Source organism: Lactuca sativa, chromosome 8 (assembly GCF_002870075.4).
Source record: "Lactuca sativa cultivar Salinas chromosome 8, Lsat_Salinas_v11, whole genome shotgun sequence".
NCBI lineage: Eukaryota > Viridiplantae > Streptophyta > Magnoliopsida > Asterales > Asteraceae > Lactuca > Lactuca sativa.
In genome coordinates, this window is record NC_056630.2 from 32306040 (window position 1) to 32321265 (window position 15226).

At 39.9% G+C, this 15226-nt stretch overlaps 2 protein-coding genes across 10 annotated transcripts; one reads left to right on the top strand and one right to left on the bottom strand.

The window, feature by feature from the left end:
* Positions 1 to 209: 209 nt before the first annotated feature.
* Positions 210 to 2544, top strand: LOC111906958 (uncharacterized). Of its 2 annotated transcripts, none has more exons than XM_023902744.3 (10): positions 210 to 366; positions 487 to 640; positions 833 to 893; positions 999 to 1131; positions 1215 to 1338; positions 1426 to 1482; positions 1568 to 1664; positions 1750 to 1957; positions 2055 to 2115; positions 2234 to 2544. In XM_023902744.3, exons 1-10 carry the CDS (start codon positions 281 to 283, stop codon positions 2297 to 2299), a joined length of 1047 nt encoding a protein of 348 aa, XP_023758512.1. In that variant the 5' UTR covers positions 210 to 280; the 3' UTR covers positions 2300 to 2544. The 2 variants fall into 2 exon arrangements, with proteins under 2 accessions (XP_023758512.1, XP_042753467.1); XM_042897533.2 differs by having other exon boundaries at positions 250 to 394.
* A 1335-nt stretch (positions 2545 to 3879) lies between these two features.
* Positions 3880 to 10824, bottom strand: LOC111906944 (nuclear pore complex protein NUP1). Of its 8 annotated transcripts, XM_052767123.1 has the most exons (9): positions 10485 to 10824; positions 9172 to 9218; positions 8649 to 8752; positions 7600 to 7807; positions 7260 to 7523; positions 6533 to 7165; positions 5992 to 6449; positions 5091 to 5906; positions 3880 to 5021 (listed from the first exon to the last, which is right to left on the bottom strand). In XM_052767123.1, the coding sequence occupies exons 1-9, from the start codon at positions 10735 to 10737 to the stop codon at positions 4127 to 4129; spliced, it is 3678 nt and encodes a 1225-aa protein (XP_052623083.1). In that variant the 5' UTR covers positions 10738 to 10824; the 3' UTR covers positions 3880 to 4126. The 8 variants fall into 8 exon arrangements, with proteins under 8 accessions (XP_052623083.1, XP_052623082.1, XP_052623087.1 ...); XM_052767122.1 differs by having other exon boundaries at positions 3880 to 5906; XM_052767127.1 differs by lacking the exons at positions 9172 to 9218; positions 10485 to 10824 and adding exons at positions 8172 to 8339; positions 8467 to 8540 and having other exon boundaries at positions 3880 to 5906; positions 8649 to 8747.
* Between the last annotated feature and the right edge of the window lie 4402 nt (positions 10825 to 15226).

Consider the following 15226-nt stretch of genomic DNA (forward strand, 5'->3'; position numbering starts at 1 on the left):
TTTAAATTTTGAGTGTTTTAGTTAAATTAAATACTAAGAAGCTTGTAGTGTCAAACGATGATTTTCAATTCAAATTCAAACGTTTTTTTCAAATGCTAAAAGATAGAAGTTCCAAACACTCCAAAAAATTCTGTACCGGACAAGTTGGTTGTCTTTGTTGCGTTTGAAATATCTTTATTATCTTCTATCTATTTATGTGAAATCGTAACCGCAACGTATATTCCGAATCACTAGGGCAATTTCTAAAAGTTCCTCGGCATTCGCCCTGCACCACCTCTATATGTCTCTGAGTTGCTTTCGTGTACACGCCATTCTGACAATTCGCTACATTTCCCATCGTCTCAATCTCTCTCACTCCAATTCCAGGTATTGCAATCTTCAGTCCACAGAACAGGTCTTGCCTCTTTCATATATACTAGCTACAATGCATGTACAGGAAGTTATATCTACGCTGCTGATTTTATGTTTCTTTTTGCTAATTTTTAGGGTTCGTTGTAGTAAGAGGAACATGAGTCAAGCTGAAATGGTAAAAATGGTTAATGGTTCCAACTGCTGTTCGTCTAAGGTAGTCATCAATGATCCCAAGTTGCTTCATCAGAAAAAAACAGCTATTCGCCTTGCCGGACCCTCGAAATTCCAGGTTTTTTACTCTAAACCCTTTCGATATTTGGGGCTTTTTACTATACTTGTTGCGTTAATCATGAGTTGTCACTAGTTTTCTTGATCTTTATTCTTCTACTGAAATGCCGATGCATGCAAACCAGTTTTCCCTTCCTAGATTTAATGCTTATTGATCAAATTTTTTGCAATCATTTCATTGTTTAAACTGTAGGTTATTGCAGATTTTGACAACACACTGACAAAGTTTTGGGTTGATGGATTTAAAGGACACTGTAAGTTTGTGATTTATTAAAAAATTTGAATAACACTGTAACACATTCTTTATTGTTATTATGTGTTTGCTGTGCAATTAAACTATTGTCTAATTGCAATTGTAGCTAGTCACGCCCTCCTGCAACAGGAGAATCCTGAGTACAATGCAAAGAGAGATGAGTTATTCAACTACTATCATCCTTTAGAATTTGACCCTGAAATTCCAATTGATGAAAAAACAAAGCTCATGGAAGAGTGGTATCTACTTTTCCATTTCTAATACTTCAAGACAAATATAATAAAATACTAAAGCTAAACCATTCTTTTATAACTCAATGTAGGTGGGGTAAGACCCATGGTCTCCTTATTGAAGGTGGCCTTACATATGATGCAATAAGAAACTCTGTAGCTGGTGCCATGATTGCTTTCAGAGAAGGTGTAGTTGAGCTTTTTGAGTTTTTAGAGGCAAGTTTTGACATTTTCCTTCCCATCTTAGCATCATTTGAAGGGTTTCTTTAGTAGTAAAGTAATATCTTTCTTTTAAATCTGCAGGAGAGAGATGTCCCAATTCTTATATTTTCTGCAGGTCTAGCAGATATCATTGAGGAGGTAAGTTAACCAATTAGCAAAGCTAATCTTGACATATAGAGCTAATGCTTCCAGTTTATAACCATGATAATTTCAATTTCATCAGGTTCTTCGTCAGAAACTTCATAGGACTTTCAAAAATGTTAAGATTGTATCAAACCGGATGAAATTTGACGAGACTGGTAACCTAGTAGCTTTTACAGGTATATTCTTGATTCATGGTTTAAATAATAAGATTGAATTGGTTTTGTTTCTTGAAAAGTATGAAACTTTATGGTTGTTTCTCAGGGAAGTTGATTCATAGTTTAAATAAGAATGAGCATGCTCTTGATATGGCTGCTTCTTTACATGATCAATTGGGTGAAATTGATGATCATGTGATTGATAGTGCCTCTGTTAAAAAGAGAACCAATGTGTTACTCCTTGGTGATCACATGGGAGACTTAAGAATGTCTGATGGTTTGAACTATGAAACCCGTATTTCTGTGGGATTTTTGTAAGTTTTAAAACAAACATGAGTTTGATTTCCACATGTGCACTTAAAAGTTTGAATGAATAATTAATTCATTGATTGTGTTGTTGGCTTTTTGCAGGAATAATAACATTGAGAACTCTCTTGATAACTACCGGAAAGGCTTTGACATTGTTTATCTAGTGAGTGTGAATATTCTGTCCCTTGTGAAAATTGAAATATATATTCTTTTTTTTTTTTGGATAGGTTTTAAGTTAAATATAAAGGTGTTTATCCATATAAAAATGTTGGTTTGTGCAGGATGATGCACCAATGTCTGGGGTGGTGAAGTTGGTCTCAGAATTATTTTCATCTGCTAGTGATTAAACTTTATGGAAATGGATTCTATGAAGAAGCATATGGTGTTGTATTTCTGAGATTTTCTCATTATTCTAGCATTCTTTTGGCTCTATGATACTTGTCTTTATTGCCTTCTTTTAGGGGAGGGTGGGGGGATGTGTAGTTTCACTCCCTTCTAATCATTGTGGATAAACCGCTTAGCAATTAATTGTATGACCAAATAAAATTATCCAGCTTTTGGATGTTAACATGGTTTGATGAAGTTTGGACGATATAGTCAGATTATGGGACAAGCTTAAATTGTGTTTCACATGACATTTTTACAACAATGGGGTAATAATATGTATGCAGTCGGACACTTGGGCCTCCGTCCTAGGGTAAAAGAGATTTGCTTATATAGAAGATCTTAAAGATATGAAAAGTTGAAATCAATCAATAAACATTAATTTCTTTTAATTCTTTCTTTTCCGCAATTGATATTATTCATCAATTTGATACCAGAGCTGGCTAATCGAATTATAGAGTTGGGAGATATTAGTTTGTTTCAATCAAAAAATGATTCAATAGAAAGCAACATGCAATCGATGATGCAACAGCTAATGAGGAATCAAATTGGAACTAACCTAGAAGGAGTTCGGAAAAAGAATTAAATGTGGTTGTTCACTATAGATTATCAAGTATCAGACCCAAAACAAAATGTCATGGTAGCATTCAGTGGTAGGTGTCGTAGGAACCAATGAATTTTAATTGGCAAATCCAAGTGATAGATTTTGAATGGATGTCTTTTTAGGCATTCAGACGCTCTAAACTCTAATCATCATGCGTTTATGTGGTGGAAACCGTCATCCTTGACACCTCTTCTTGAAACTTTCCTTTAGGTGTAGATCTTGCTCATCAATACATACTTCTACTCATTCATCATTTGACTCCCTGCTGAAATTGCACAGTATTCTTACAAGGCATCCCTCAAAGTATCCAACATTGAATTCCAGCTCGATCCTAGTATCTGTGCTACCAAAACAATGTTGTCAGCAAGAAACATACACAATGGCACCAGATCTATAAATCTCATGCAGAATCTCGTTTACAATTAAAACGGATATGTAGCCGTAAATCTATGTCACCAACTGCAGTTCGGACACATGCCAGTATATATAGCCTTGCCTTTTAGCTTCCAGGACATAGTATAGATACGCTTTCTCCAGGTACCATATGAAGATCCTTATTTGATTCCTCCATATTCTTCCATATGAATATGATTCCTCCATATTCATGGTTTAAATACGAAACGAACATGCTCTCATTATGGCTCACAAGTTAATGTGCATCTAATCGACAGTGCCACTGGAAAAGAGAACCAATGTGCTGCTTTTTGGTGATCATGGTCTAATTTCAACCACATCTAGTTCTCGCTTACAAAAATGAAAGCTTTATTCGTGCTTGAATCCATCAAAACAGAAAGTAACTTGGAGTTGAATGTAAAAGATGCAATATTGCAATTGGAGGCAAAAAACCAAACTAGAAATCCTTAAATAGGGAACAAAAACAACATTCTAAGTTGCTAATGTTTAAGCTTATTATTAGAAAAGAAGAAACGACAAACATGATACCTGTAGTAAAATTTCAATACCCTTGGCTTATGTATTTTCTACATAAAAGAGTACGACTGTGAAATCTACAACAGTAACATATGAATCTAAAACTTCACACTACCAACACTTTGCTCCAAAATTGTGATCTAACAACATTCTAACTACAACAATATTTCACAATAACAAGACACAAAGAAAATAAAAAAGAAGGTGGTGCATATGCATTACATCAAAACACTGATACCTTTTTTAAAAAATGGCCTCACTTCCTCCTGTTCTTGCTTTTAGTAACTCTCACCATCCTCCTTCCAGATTTATCGCCACCACCAGACCCCAACGAAAAGCTTCCTCCACCAGCATTAAACTCTACACTAGATGACTGGAAAGGATTCTGAGGCAGCACTTGGTTTGGCTGGCCACCAAATTGGAAAGGAGCCGCCGCTTGTGGTGGGGCCGGGGTGGCTGAACCGAACATGAACCCTGGTGATGCAGCCACAGGAGCTGCTTGACCAAATGGTGAAACAGAAACAGGACTTGGACTAGGAGTTTGCATAGAATCCTCTGCCATGCTGTCTTCCATACTCATTTGATCATTATTATTATTATTATTATTATTCGCAAAAACAGGAGTTGGGTTTCCAAAAACTGTGGAGGGGGTTGTGAAAGACGGCTTGGTGGGACCAGATGTGGTGAATGAAAACATGGAAGATCCTGTTGATGCGGTTGTATTAGATGATGCACCAAATGTGATAGGTGGAGTTGTGGCTGCAGATGATGCCCCGAATGAGAATACTGAAGAGTTTGGGGGTTGCCAAGAAGAACCAAATATGCTAGTGGTGGAGGTGGACCCACTAGTGGAATTACCGGATTTTCCCTCTGAAGAACTAATGCCAAAAGCAGGAGCGGAAGATCCAAATAGAGAACTGCTTGAAGAAAACTGGAAGGGAACAGCCTGAGTAACAGGAGTAGATGTCTGTGTGTTTGATTGAGAACCACTGGCGGCATTAAAGAAAGACCCCTGCGATTGAGCAGTGGTGGTAGAAGTGGCGGCTGGAGAACTGAAACCAAAGAAAGCACCACCATTTGTGGTGGTGGCGGTGGTGGAAGTAGCTGCCGGAGAACTGAAGCCAAACGGAGTACTGCCACTAGTGGTGGTGGTGGTGGAGGTAGCAGCCGGAGAACTGAAGCCAAACGGAGTACTGCCATTAGTGGTGGTGGTGGTGGAGGTAGCAGCCGGAGCACTGAAGCCAAAAAGAGCACCACCACTTGTGGCAGTGGTGGTGGTGGAAGTGGCTGCTGGAGAACTGAAACCAAAGAGAGCGCCACCATTTGTTGTACTGGTGGTGGCAGTGGTGGAAGTAGCTGCCGAAGAACCAAAGCCAAAGAGAGCACTGCCACTAGTGGTGGTGGAAGTAGCAGCCGGAGAACTGAAGCCAAAGAGAGCACCACCACTTGTGGCGGCGGTGGTGGTGGAAGAGGCTGCCGGAGAGCTGAAGCCAAAGAGAGCGCCGCCATTTGTTGTAGTGGTGGCGGCGGTGGTGGTGGAAGTAGCTGTCGGAGAACTAAAGCCAAAGAGACCACCACCATTTGGGGTGGTGATGGTGGCAAAAGGCGAGCTGCTTATGGTGGATTTTGGTTCCTTTTCAGTTATAGCATCAGCCTTCCCAGTTTCTGCCAAAGAAGTTGTTGGTTTAGAAGACCCGAAACTGAAGGCTGGTGGTGGTAAAGATGTAGTAGAGAAGACACTACTAGTGGCTATGGAAGTACTGGCGGGGATAATATTGGAAGAGCTATTATTGAAAACTGAATTTGCATTTGCATCAGAAGCTGGAAAAGAAGTTGATGAAGAAAATATAGGAGAGCTTGAATCAGGTGTCATGGTGGGGGTGGGACCACTTGAGTCCTTTGCTGCTGAGCTGGCAAATGAGAAGATAGCACTTGTTGATGAAGCTGCAGGAATATTTTCCAGCTTTTGATCATTTCCATTTTCATCCTTGTTGGTGACCTTAACTTGATCATTCTTTGTGTCTAAATTAAATACACTGCAGAAATATATATTTTCCAACTTCAGTTTCAGTAATAAGCAGAGAGCAAAAAAAAATTTACTAAATAAAAGAATCTTCTAACCTGGTCGAATCAGGTGCTTTTGGTTTGGATTCTGAAAGCTCGCTACCAGAAAACTGAAATGGTGACACCTTTTCAGTAGGGGTAACCTCGTCTTTTTGTGTGGTGAAAGTTGATGGAGGTGAGGTTGGGAATTTAAATCCTGTTTCTTGCTCAATAACATTCCCACCAAGAAATCCATCAGTTTTTGGAAATGGTGTGGCTTTTTCAGATTCTTTCAACTCAACTTTCTCTGAAGATTTTGCAACCGGAGTTACTTCAGCCACCACCGGAGTTGCTTCAACCGGTGCCGGAGTTTTGAAGACTACCGGCGGTGTTGGAGGTTCAATGATGTCAGCAGAACCAGGTTTGTTCACTACTAAACTTGTCTCTGGTTTATTGTTTTCAACAACAGGTGGAGTGTACACATGCCCATTAACATGGATGTCATCATCATCATCATCATCTAGCTCCCATGTATCCTTCATGAGACAAACACAAGTCAATATAGCTGCTGAAATATAACAAGAAATAGCAACAAAAACAATAAATAAACACGACATACCTCAGGAGCACTCATCTGAAAGGCACGCCTCTTTTGAGGAGGTTCAGATGGAAGAATTGAAGTTGAATCATCAACTGTAACAATCTGTGAACTTTCTTTTATAGAAACTCCCAAATCACCATTAACAGGTGTCAACATGTTAAAAGGAACAGGGAACTTTCTTTCACCATTTTCTTCAACTTTTTCTTTGCCTCGAGAGGTTGACTTACTGGTTGACTCATGCTGAAACTCTGATTTCTGAGTGTCATGAGAGGTTTGGAGAAATTTAGGTGAATCCGCTTTCTCCAAACTTCTAAGAGCCTGACCATGGAGCATATTTGATGTCAGTTTAGTGGGCGATTTTGGAGTCAATCTTTCAAGTTGTTGGAATATTTTTGTAGCTGTTTGAGTTGACTTTGCTGGAACAGATCCATGAGTTGACCCATGGATAGCAGCGTCTCCATTTTCTTCAGGTTTGTTCTCTAAAAGCATCGGTTGTTGAAAAGTAGTGTATCCAAGTTCTCTTTTTTCTCTTGACTGTAATAAAAGATTAGGTTTTTGTCGAGTTCTACGCAGTGGGCCCCCAGATCCAAAATCATCATCTAAAACAGAACTCCTACGTTTTAGAGACTGAGAAGATGTTGACATGATTTCCTGGAAATTATGTAAGAAGATAAAAGATTCTACCTCAGTAAAAAAAACTAAGGAGTAAGTTTGATAGATGTAAGTGAATCAGGCAAATGCAAACCTTTTGGTTAAAATTTAAAGGACTTTTGGTATATGGTGTCCTAGCCATGCTGTACATTGCTGACCTGCCTCTTGATCTTGGTGTCAAGAAACCATTTTTAAGACCTTTGAAATTGTTTGCAGTTTTTGGAGTAATTGATGTTTTTTGAAGGCTAGTTGTGTTATGGCTGGTTAATCCAAGTGGCGATGGTGCTAGCTTTGTAGGCCTGGATCCCATGTAAGACTTTGCCACCTCAGCAGGTGAAGGAGTCTCCTCTTCAAGAACCTGAAGATAATATAATAATATATTATAGATAAAAATCACACACAAAAAAAGAGACAAGCATGAAAATATTACTCACTTTTGAACTGACAAAGGGAGTTGAAATAGTAGCATGGAAGTTATCCCTGTTGTCTCCATGTTTTTTCATTGAGCCACTTGTTGATGCTTCAAGCCTTAAAAGAGGAGAAGGTGAGCTATGAGGCTTTGCTCCATTTATGTCTACAACATTATCAGGTGACTCGGTGGTTCTTGAATGCAACAATGTTGTCAAGTGCTGGATTTCAGATCTGTAGCAGTATTTAAACATCAGTGTGCCTTTTTTGTTCATTTAACAATATGGAATAACTTTCTTCTTCTTTTTTATTTTTGACTTTGAAAGAGAATGTTGCAAATTCAATCAAGAGTCCAAAATGGAAAATTTTAAAATTCTTATGCAACCAAGAAAGTGGATTCTCATGCAACAAAAAGTAATTTATGCAAAATTCAAAACACCAAGTATTTTCCCTCTACTTTAAACATGATGAGAAACAGAAATCAACAGATAATGAAATTAAAGGAAAACAGGAAGAATTAGGGAAGAAGAAGAAGAAGATGATATCATTGAATCTAATGAAATGAATTACAATCTGTGATATTGAATGAAGTAATAACCTCAAACAATCCCAGGGAATCTCCCTCTCTCTAGCTAAATGCTAAGAGTCAATAATCTTTCCACGATACTAATCGATACCCTGAAATGAAATGCCTCCCCTCTCTTTATTCTTCTCTTTCTCCTAACCAACTCTTTAGCCACTTTCCAGATTTGCCCCTGCGGCCCTTCTAAAATACCCTTGCCATATCATTGTGTCATTTGTGTGTTACTTTAGTAATTCTAATTTCTTATCAAAACACACAAAAGTACAACCTTGGAATTGCATGAGATATGATTACAACGAAATATTTTTACCTTAAAAGCAAGTTTTTTGGTTAGAGTGAGAATCAAAGCAACCTCTCCATAAATGCCGTGAAATCATATTGCAGCTTATTGACAAATGAGCATACCCCAATATGTAATATGATGTAAAGATAAAAAGTTACCACTAAAGCGTAAATATAGCAATGTAGGATTGTACTAAGAGAAAGACCAACCTAGTAAAGGTTTTTTGTTTCAACATTTGCTCAAGCTCTGATATCCCAGTGGCAGCAGAATTCATGTCTTGATCAGTGCTAGCTTTTGATACTCCAATAGAATTCTTCAGTTCAAGAAATCAAAAGTGCATCGGGGTTACAAAAGTTTCAAACAAAATGGTTGGATAAAAGGATTAAGACAATGACATAAGAGATTGTGTAGTTCATTATTTCAAGTAAAGGGCATCTGAATTCGACTCATAAGAGGAAGCAGCTCAGATTAGAAACAATATACAGGAATCAGGACAAAACCAGCAACATAAGTCATGAAGAAATAGTGAAATACCATACAACCCAACAAAAAAAATGTATTATTTTGCTCTGACTAATATTTGCAAAATTCAAGAAAGTTCTTGATTTAAATGTAATATGTGAAAGCTAAAGAAAGTTTTGGGCCTTAGACTTGAGCAAAAATTTAAGATGGCATTAGTACAGTTATTGACACCAGCATACCACATGTGAAGCACACAGATAAAGAACTTACATTTCTCCCTACATCCTGAGAAACATTTTGTGGTTCTTCACTAATCCCTGTTAACATAAGAACTTTTGTAAGGAACATGTACATCATGAAGTAGAATTTCTCTGTAGCTGAACTCTTAAAGTTTAAGATTTCAAATTCACACATGCACAACAGTTATCTTTTCCACATGAGGGCAAAAAAATTGAAATAGTCAAGAATATTTATTCCATCCATATGACAAGCATTTTATTCCAAGCAACACAAAAACGGTTTCTCACCTATGTGCATATGACCATGAGGAGTTTACTCTCCCATAGATACGACTCACAATTCTAATCTAGGTGTCATCCTTTCCATTTACTATTGAACTAGTACAAATACATGAGATCATGAGCTCAGTCTCCAACATATAAATGCCATATTTGCTTGTTTCAAGCATCATGACTCTCTTTCACAGATGTACTCGTAAACATGCTTTGGAAGCAAAGTTCCATGACTACTGCCTAATTTAGAGTTCCAACCTAAAGCTCTTAGATATCTCAATTCACATCATTTGAATGACTGTAAGACCTCGTGAAAGTCGGAACTGCATGTTCGTAGGAAACCAAGAAATTTTAGTGCTGTCATTCAAAGATGTCAATTATACATTTACATATGACTAAAATATTGCATATTCATGATGTCATTTCGACTTCATAATAGTTAAACTCAGGGAAAGTCATATTTCCTCAGCATTGAAAACCCAATGGTGCACATAAATAATGCCTAACCTATATCAAGTTTTGTACATAAAGACTTATAAACTACACATCCACACTAATGAGAAACATTGGACAAAATTCACTGTCAATAAACCCTAATTTAACTGATTACGAATAGATATGTGGCTTTCTGCAGCCATATTGAAGAAAAGCTTTAGCAGTTGAAACATGCAGCAAAAAGAATTTGGCCAACAGAAACCAAGCATTTCTGAAAGATAAGACCAACAGTGTAACAGGAGATAAGCATCTTTCAACCGCTAAATTAAAACCCCCGAGCAATTCAACAATGCAGAAACAAGATTTCAACAAGAAAAAACTGAATAATAATTGCAATACCTGTGATGTCGTAAAATAATGCCTTTTTACAGCCAAAGGAAAAAACTAATCAAATGAAAAAGAACACAGTAATCATCCAATAGAAAACAGAAAAACCTAATACATAGCACACCAATTTTGATACCCTACAATAGCCATAAGAAATAGCATTTGGATACAGCCAAATAAACCCTAATTAAGCTGACACAGGCAAGAAATGATTAAAATTTTATTCGATTGAGAGAAAAAGCGTTGAACCTGGCAGTCCTTGTAAAGACAGGGGAGGAAGACGCTTGCGGAAAACGCCGAAGAGCTTATGAACCCCGGCATAGATGAGTCTGGAAGCAGGGTCCACAAGCTTCGTAAATAGGCCAGGATTGTTGTTCCTGAGTGCCGTAGGAGGTCTATCATACGGCGTCGCCGGAGTACTACGCCGGTAAGGCCTCTTACGGAACTTTCCTCCGGCTCCGCTGCTTTCGTAGGGAGCCCTTCCGTCGCCCGCCGTCGCCATAGGAGAGGCTGTAGCTGTTGAAGAGATTAATTGCGTAGAGGTTGAGAGAGAAAAGAGAAAGAGAATGAAGTTGAAATTAGGGTTTTTATTCGTGCACAAATGAGGCTTATGATTTATTAAATTTTTTTTAGACAAAATGACAGGTCCCTATGCTTGGCAAATGTACTAGCTTGGTCAATATAAGAAATTTATTACAAATATGGTATTCTTCATTTACAAATAAATTCTTACTATTTTTTTTTCTTTTTAATGGTTATAACTAAATAAAAGAAAATAGTCCCTCTTTCTTTTGATTGTTTCTAACATCCGAAATTTCAGGTATTATATTTATTCGTTGAATTTCAAGTTTTGTGGAAGAACTCGGCGAGTTGATGCGTAGACTCGTCGAGTAGAGACGCGAATCATTATCCGGGTGGACGGCTGGACTCGGCGAGTCCACGTTGTTTAATGAAACCCTAATTCCTCCGGTTTGGGGCCTATTTAAAGGGCCTTATGGCCATCATTTGCGGCTACCAGGCCCCAGGGAGAAACCCTAAGTGAGCTAGAGCGTTTGTGAGAGGAAAAGGAGTCATTTCTTGATCTTTGTTGGTGTTTTTGCAAATAAAAGAGGACCAAGACAAGAGGAGGCTGAAGAGGGTGCTAATCCAGTGATTCCAGGGCTCAGAGACTTCATTTTGAGGTATTCATTCGACCCTTCTTCAGTTTATGGTGTATTTCTTAGAGTTAGGGCTTTTTAGCCCCATTAGAGGATGGTTATATGGAGTAATTGGTCCCTTCTCGTGTTGGTGCTGTAGATCTGGACCCAAAGAGGTCCAAAGACCCTTTTCCCTCGAGCTTTATGGGTATTAATGGAGGTTATGAACTTAGGATGTCATTTTAGAGGCCATATCTTCATATAAGGCCTTTGAGCCTTTGCATGAGCACCAAGATGTTAGCTTTACGTGATTATAATGCTTTGGGAAGCTGGATCTATGGTTTAGTGAAGCGGATCTGACCTCAAAAGGTCAATTCAGCTTGAGCATGGCATGAACTCGCCGAGTCCAATAGCCGACTCGGCGAGTAGGACGAGGGTTTTCCCGATAATCACACAGTTGGTGACTCACTGAGTTGGGGAAGCGACTCGGTGAGTCAGAGGGAATCTAGAGGACAGAGTGCACGATGGTACTCGTCGAGTCAGGAGTCGGACTCGGCGAGTTGGGTCGGGACATTTCACAGATTGTGATCAGTGATGATTTGCAGAGTTGAGGTTGACTCAGTGAGTCGAATGAGGACTAGGAGAGTGAAGAACACGTGTGGACTCGCCGAGTCACAGCCGTGCACTCGGCAAGTTTGGTCAAGGTTGACCGTTGACTTCGTTGACTATTAGGGTTAGTCAATGTTTGGACCTTAGAGTCATCGGAAGGGTAGGATAGTCTTTTACCCTTCCTAGAGGATGTATTGAGAGGAAGAGATTAGCCTAGCCCTAAGGGTTGTATTAATAAGAGTATTTATTTCATGTGATTAGGCAGGGGCTAGACCAGAGTTTACCGAGTTAGAGATTTATTGAGATATCTGAGGTGAGTCTTCTCACTATACTTTACCTTGAGTAGGTAACTAGAGTTATGTGATACAGTGTTTGTATGCTATATATGTGTTATGTGTTGCACTGCATTATTCTATGTGATTTTTGTTGTGCATGTTTACAGAGTTAGAACCTGAGGGTTCACAGAGTTTGGGTGCACGGACCTACAGAGTTATAGCCTCGAGTGGCTAATATGTGCTATATGTGGTATTTTGGGGAACTCACTAAGCTTTGTGCTTACAGTGTTTTATGTTATGTGTTTCAGGTACTAGTGAGGATCGCGGAAAGGCGTCGGCTTGATCAGTACACACACGGGATTTTTATGTTATGAGATCTTGGGATTGATATATGTTATGAATTGAGTTTTAAACAATGATGTTTTTATCAATAATGAATGAATTATGTTTTTATAAAACGCGAAAATTTGTTTTGAAATTTACGGTGTTACAAGTTGGTATCAGAGCCTTGGTTTGAGGGATTCAAGTACACCTTCGGGCGTATTTGAACTCAAACTGAGGATTTGAGAAATATTTTCAAAAGAGAACCAAGTTTCTAAAAAGAGTAAAAGATTTTTGGAAAACGTAGAGCAGAGTCGTGTGTACGATCAGTCAGCGCCCGAACGGTGATTTCCTAAAATACCCTTAGGTTATATGTTTATGAGATTGATATGATGTATTCTCGTGCTAGAGTGGGCTAGGTATTCCTGTTAGGACTAGAGTGGCCTGATTTGTGATGCCTTAGCCTAGGGGGAGGTGAGCTGCTATGAGATGCTTGAGAGTGAGTAGGTAGCAGTGAGGAGCTTATGAGAGATCTGTTAGAGAGTGGGTTATGCATAATAGAGTACTTGGGGTGTATATTGGTACAGTGTGGACGGTAGTATTGGGCCCGTACTACTGAAAACACCGGGGCAGTGTACAGTTCAAGTAAGAATCTTCGGGATGCCAGGGATCAAGGAGGGATGAGTTATCGAGTGCGAGTATGCTCGAGTGTGTTTCTAATATATCGTATGTTGTATTTCAGAGGTAGATCATGGTGAGGACACGTCATACGCCAGAGAGCAGCGGGACTAGTGATGAGGAGATCCGCCGGATCATCCATGAGGAGGTGGCTGCGGCTATCAGGGCAGAGATACCAGAGATGTTCGGGTCTATTAAGACCACGTTGATTGAGACTTTTGACGAGCGTTATGCCGCTCTTTCTGAGGCTGCTGTTGCAGCGGCCACCGCAGCCGTCGCTGCTGCTAGGCCGCAGGGGTGTGACTCATTGTTATTCAGGGAGTTCAGCAACACGAAGCCACCAGAGTTTGATGGGACGCAGGATCCGATTGCAGCGATGAGATGGGTATCTGACATTAAGGGGTGTTTCTATACATGCTCGTACCCGGAGCACTTGAGGGTTCGGTTTGCGCTGAACCAGCTTCGCCCGGGGGCGAAGGACTGGTGGAAGTTTGCGACAACACACTATTCTCCAGCAGAGCTTGCTGCGGTGACCTGGGAGAGGTTCACCACCATGTTTCGTGATGAGTACGTTCCCTCGGTGGAACGGGATCGATTGGCACATGAGTTTTTGACCCTCAAGCAGGGTACGGAGTCTGTTATGGTTATTACCAGGATGTTTCATGAGAGGGCGATGTTCTGCCCTGAACACGTGTCTACTGAGCAGGCACGTATGAGCCGTTATTTGAGTATTTTGAGGAGAGATATTCGGGAGTTCATGTCGAACTCCTCGTACCGGACATTTGCCGAGCTTCAGGCAAATGCCCGGAAGAGGGAGATCGAGCTAGAGACTCAGGCTAGGAAGGAGGCGGAGTCTCAGGGGAAGGATCGGCGACCGGCACAGTCCCAGCTGGCAGCCAAGCGGGCCAAGCCCGCTGATTCCAGAGCAGGGAGCCAGAAGGGCCGCACTTATGGAACGTGCGGCAAGGGTCATGATGGAGTTTGTAGAGCTGGATCTTGCTACAAGTGTGGCAAGGAGGGGCATATGGCCAAGGACTGCCCCAAGGGGTTTGCAGTGTGTTTCCACTGCAACCAGACTGGACACCCAAAGGCCGAGTGTCCGCTTTCTGCGAGGGTTAGCACAGGGAGCTTCTCAGGGGTCTGCCCCTGCTGCTGTTAGGGCTTCTGATAGTCGGCCGGTGAAGACCGAGACGCCGAAGACTCGGGGGAGAGCCTTCCAGTTGACTGCGGAAGAGGTCCGCGCAACGCCCGATGTCGTGGCTGGTATTTATTCTTTCATGTATTTATTTTAATGTTTGAGATTTTTGTTGGATTAGTGTCTAAGTCCATAACTATTTTGGTATGTACTTGACCCGATGGTACATGGTCCTTTTGGGTTGCCTTCACCAAAGCAACTTGATAGGATGAATTATGGAGATAAATGATTAAATATGATTTATTAATATATTATGAGAATAATATATTAAAAGAGAAATCATATTGGTTGATTTATATTAGTCAAGAATTAATTGATAATTAGTTTTGTGACTAAAAGAGATTAATTAAACTTAAGGGACTGGAATTGTAATTATAAGATAATTGCAATTTGGGCCATGGATTGCCTTATATTAAGGAGTGGACGAATTCTATGGGGAAACCCATATGGAAATTGTCCAAGGCCTTAAGGAAAGGGATCCATGGGTTGCTTAGGGCTTAAGCATCCAAATTAGGGTTTCCTTGTTAAATAACCCTAATAGCCTCCTATATATATAGACCCCTTATGACCCAAAAACATGACTAAGCATCCTTCTAGGATTTCACACATTTTTGGGCAGCCTCCATCATCTCTCCTTCTCATCCTCTTGCTCTTGGTGTTTGTGAACCATTAGAGGAGTGACATTTGTGACTCTAAGCTTTCTAAAGTCAATACAAGGAGGAATTGGGATTGTTATTGCTACATAACAATCAAGGTATGATCTAAACCCTAATTATA

What these genes read in the sequence shown, in the direction of transcription:
- LOC111906958 (XM_023902744.3), top strand. Translation starts at nt 281, where the DNA reads ATGTCTCTGAGTTGCTTTCGTGTACACGCCATTCTGACAATTCGCTAC. An exon ending in CTCTCTCACTCCAATTCCAG is followed by an intron (nt 367 to 486) that starts GTATTGCAATCT and finishes GCTAATTTTTAG; the next exon opens with GGTTCGTTGTAGTAAGAGGA. An exon ending in GCTTTGACATTGTTTATCTA is followed by an intron (nt 2,116 to 2,233) that starts GTGAGTGTGAAT and finishes TGGTTTGTGCAG; the next exon opens with GATGATGCACCAATGTCTGG.
- LOC111906944 (XM_052767122.1), bottom strand. Translation starts at nt 10,737, where the DNA reads ATGGCGACGGCGGGCGACGGAAGGGCTCCCTACGAAAGCAGCGGAGCC. An exon ending in AAACAAAAAACCTTTACTAG is followed by an intron (nt 7,808 to 8,648) that starts GTTGGTCTTTCT and finishes ATACTGCTACAG; the next exon opens with ATCTGAAATCCAGCACTTGA. An exon ending in CTCCCTTTGTCAGTTCAAAA is followed by an intron (nt 7,524 to 7,599) that starts GTGAGTAATATT and finishes TATTATCTTCAG; the next exon opens with GTTCTTGAAGAGGAGACTCC.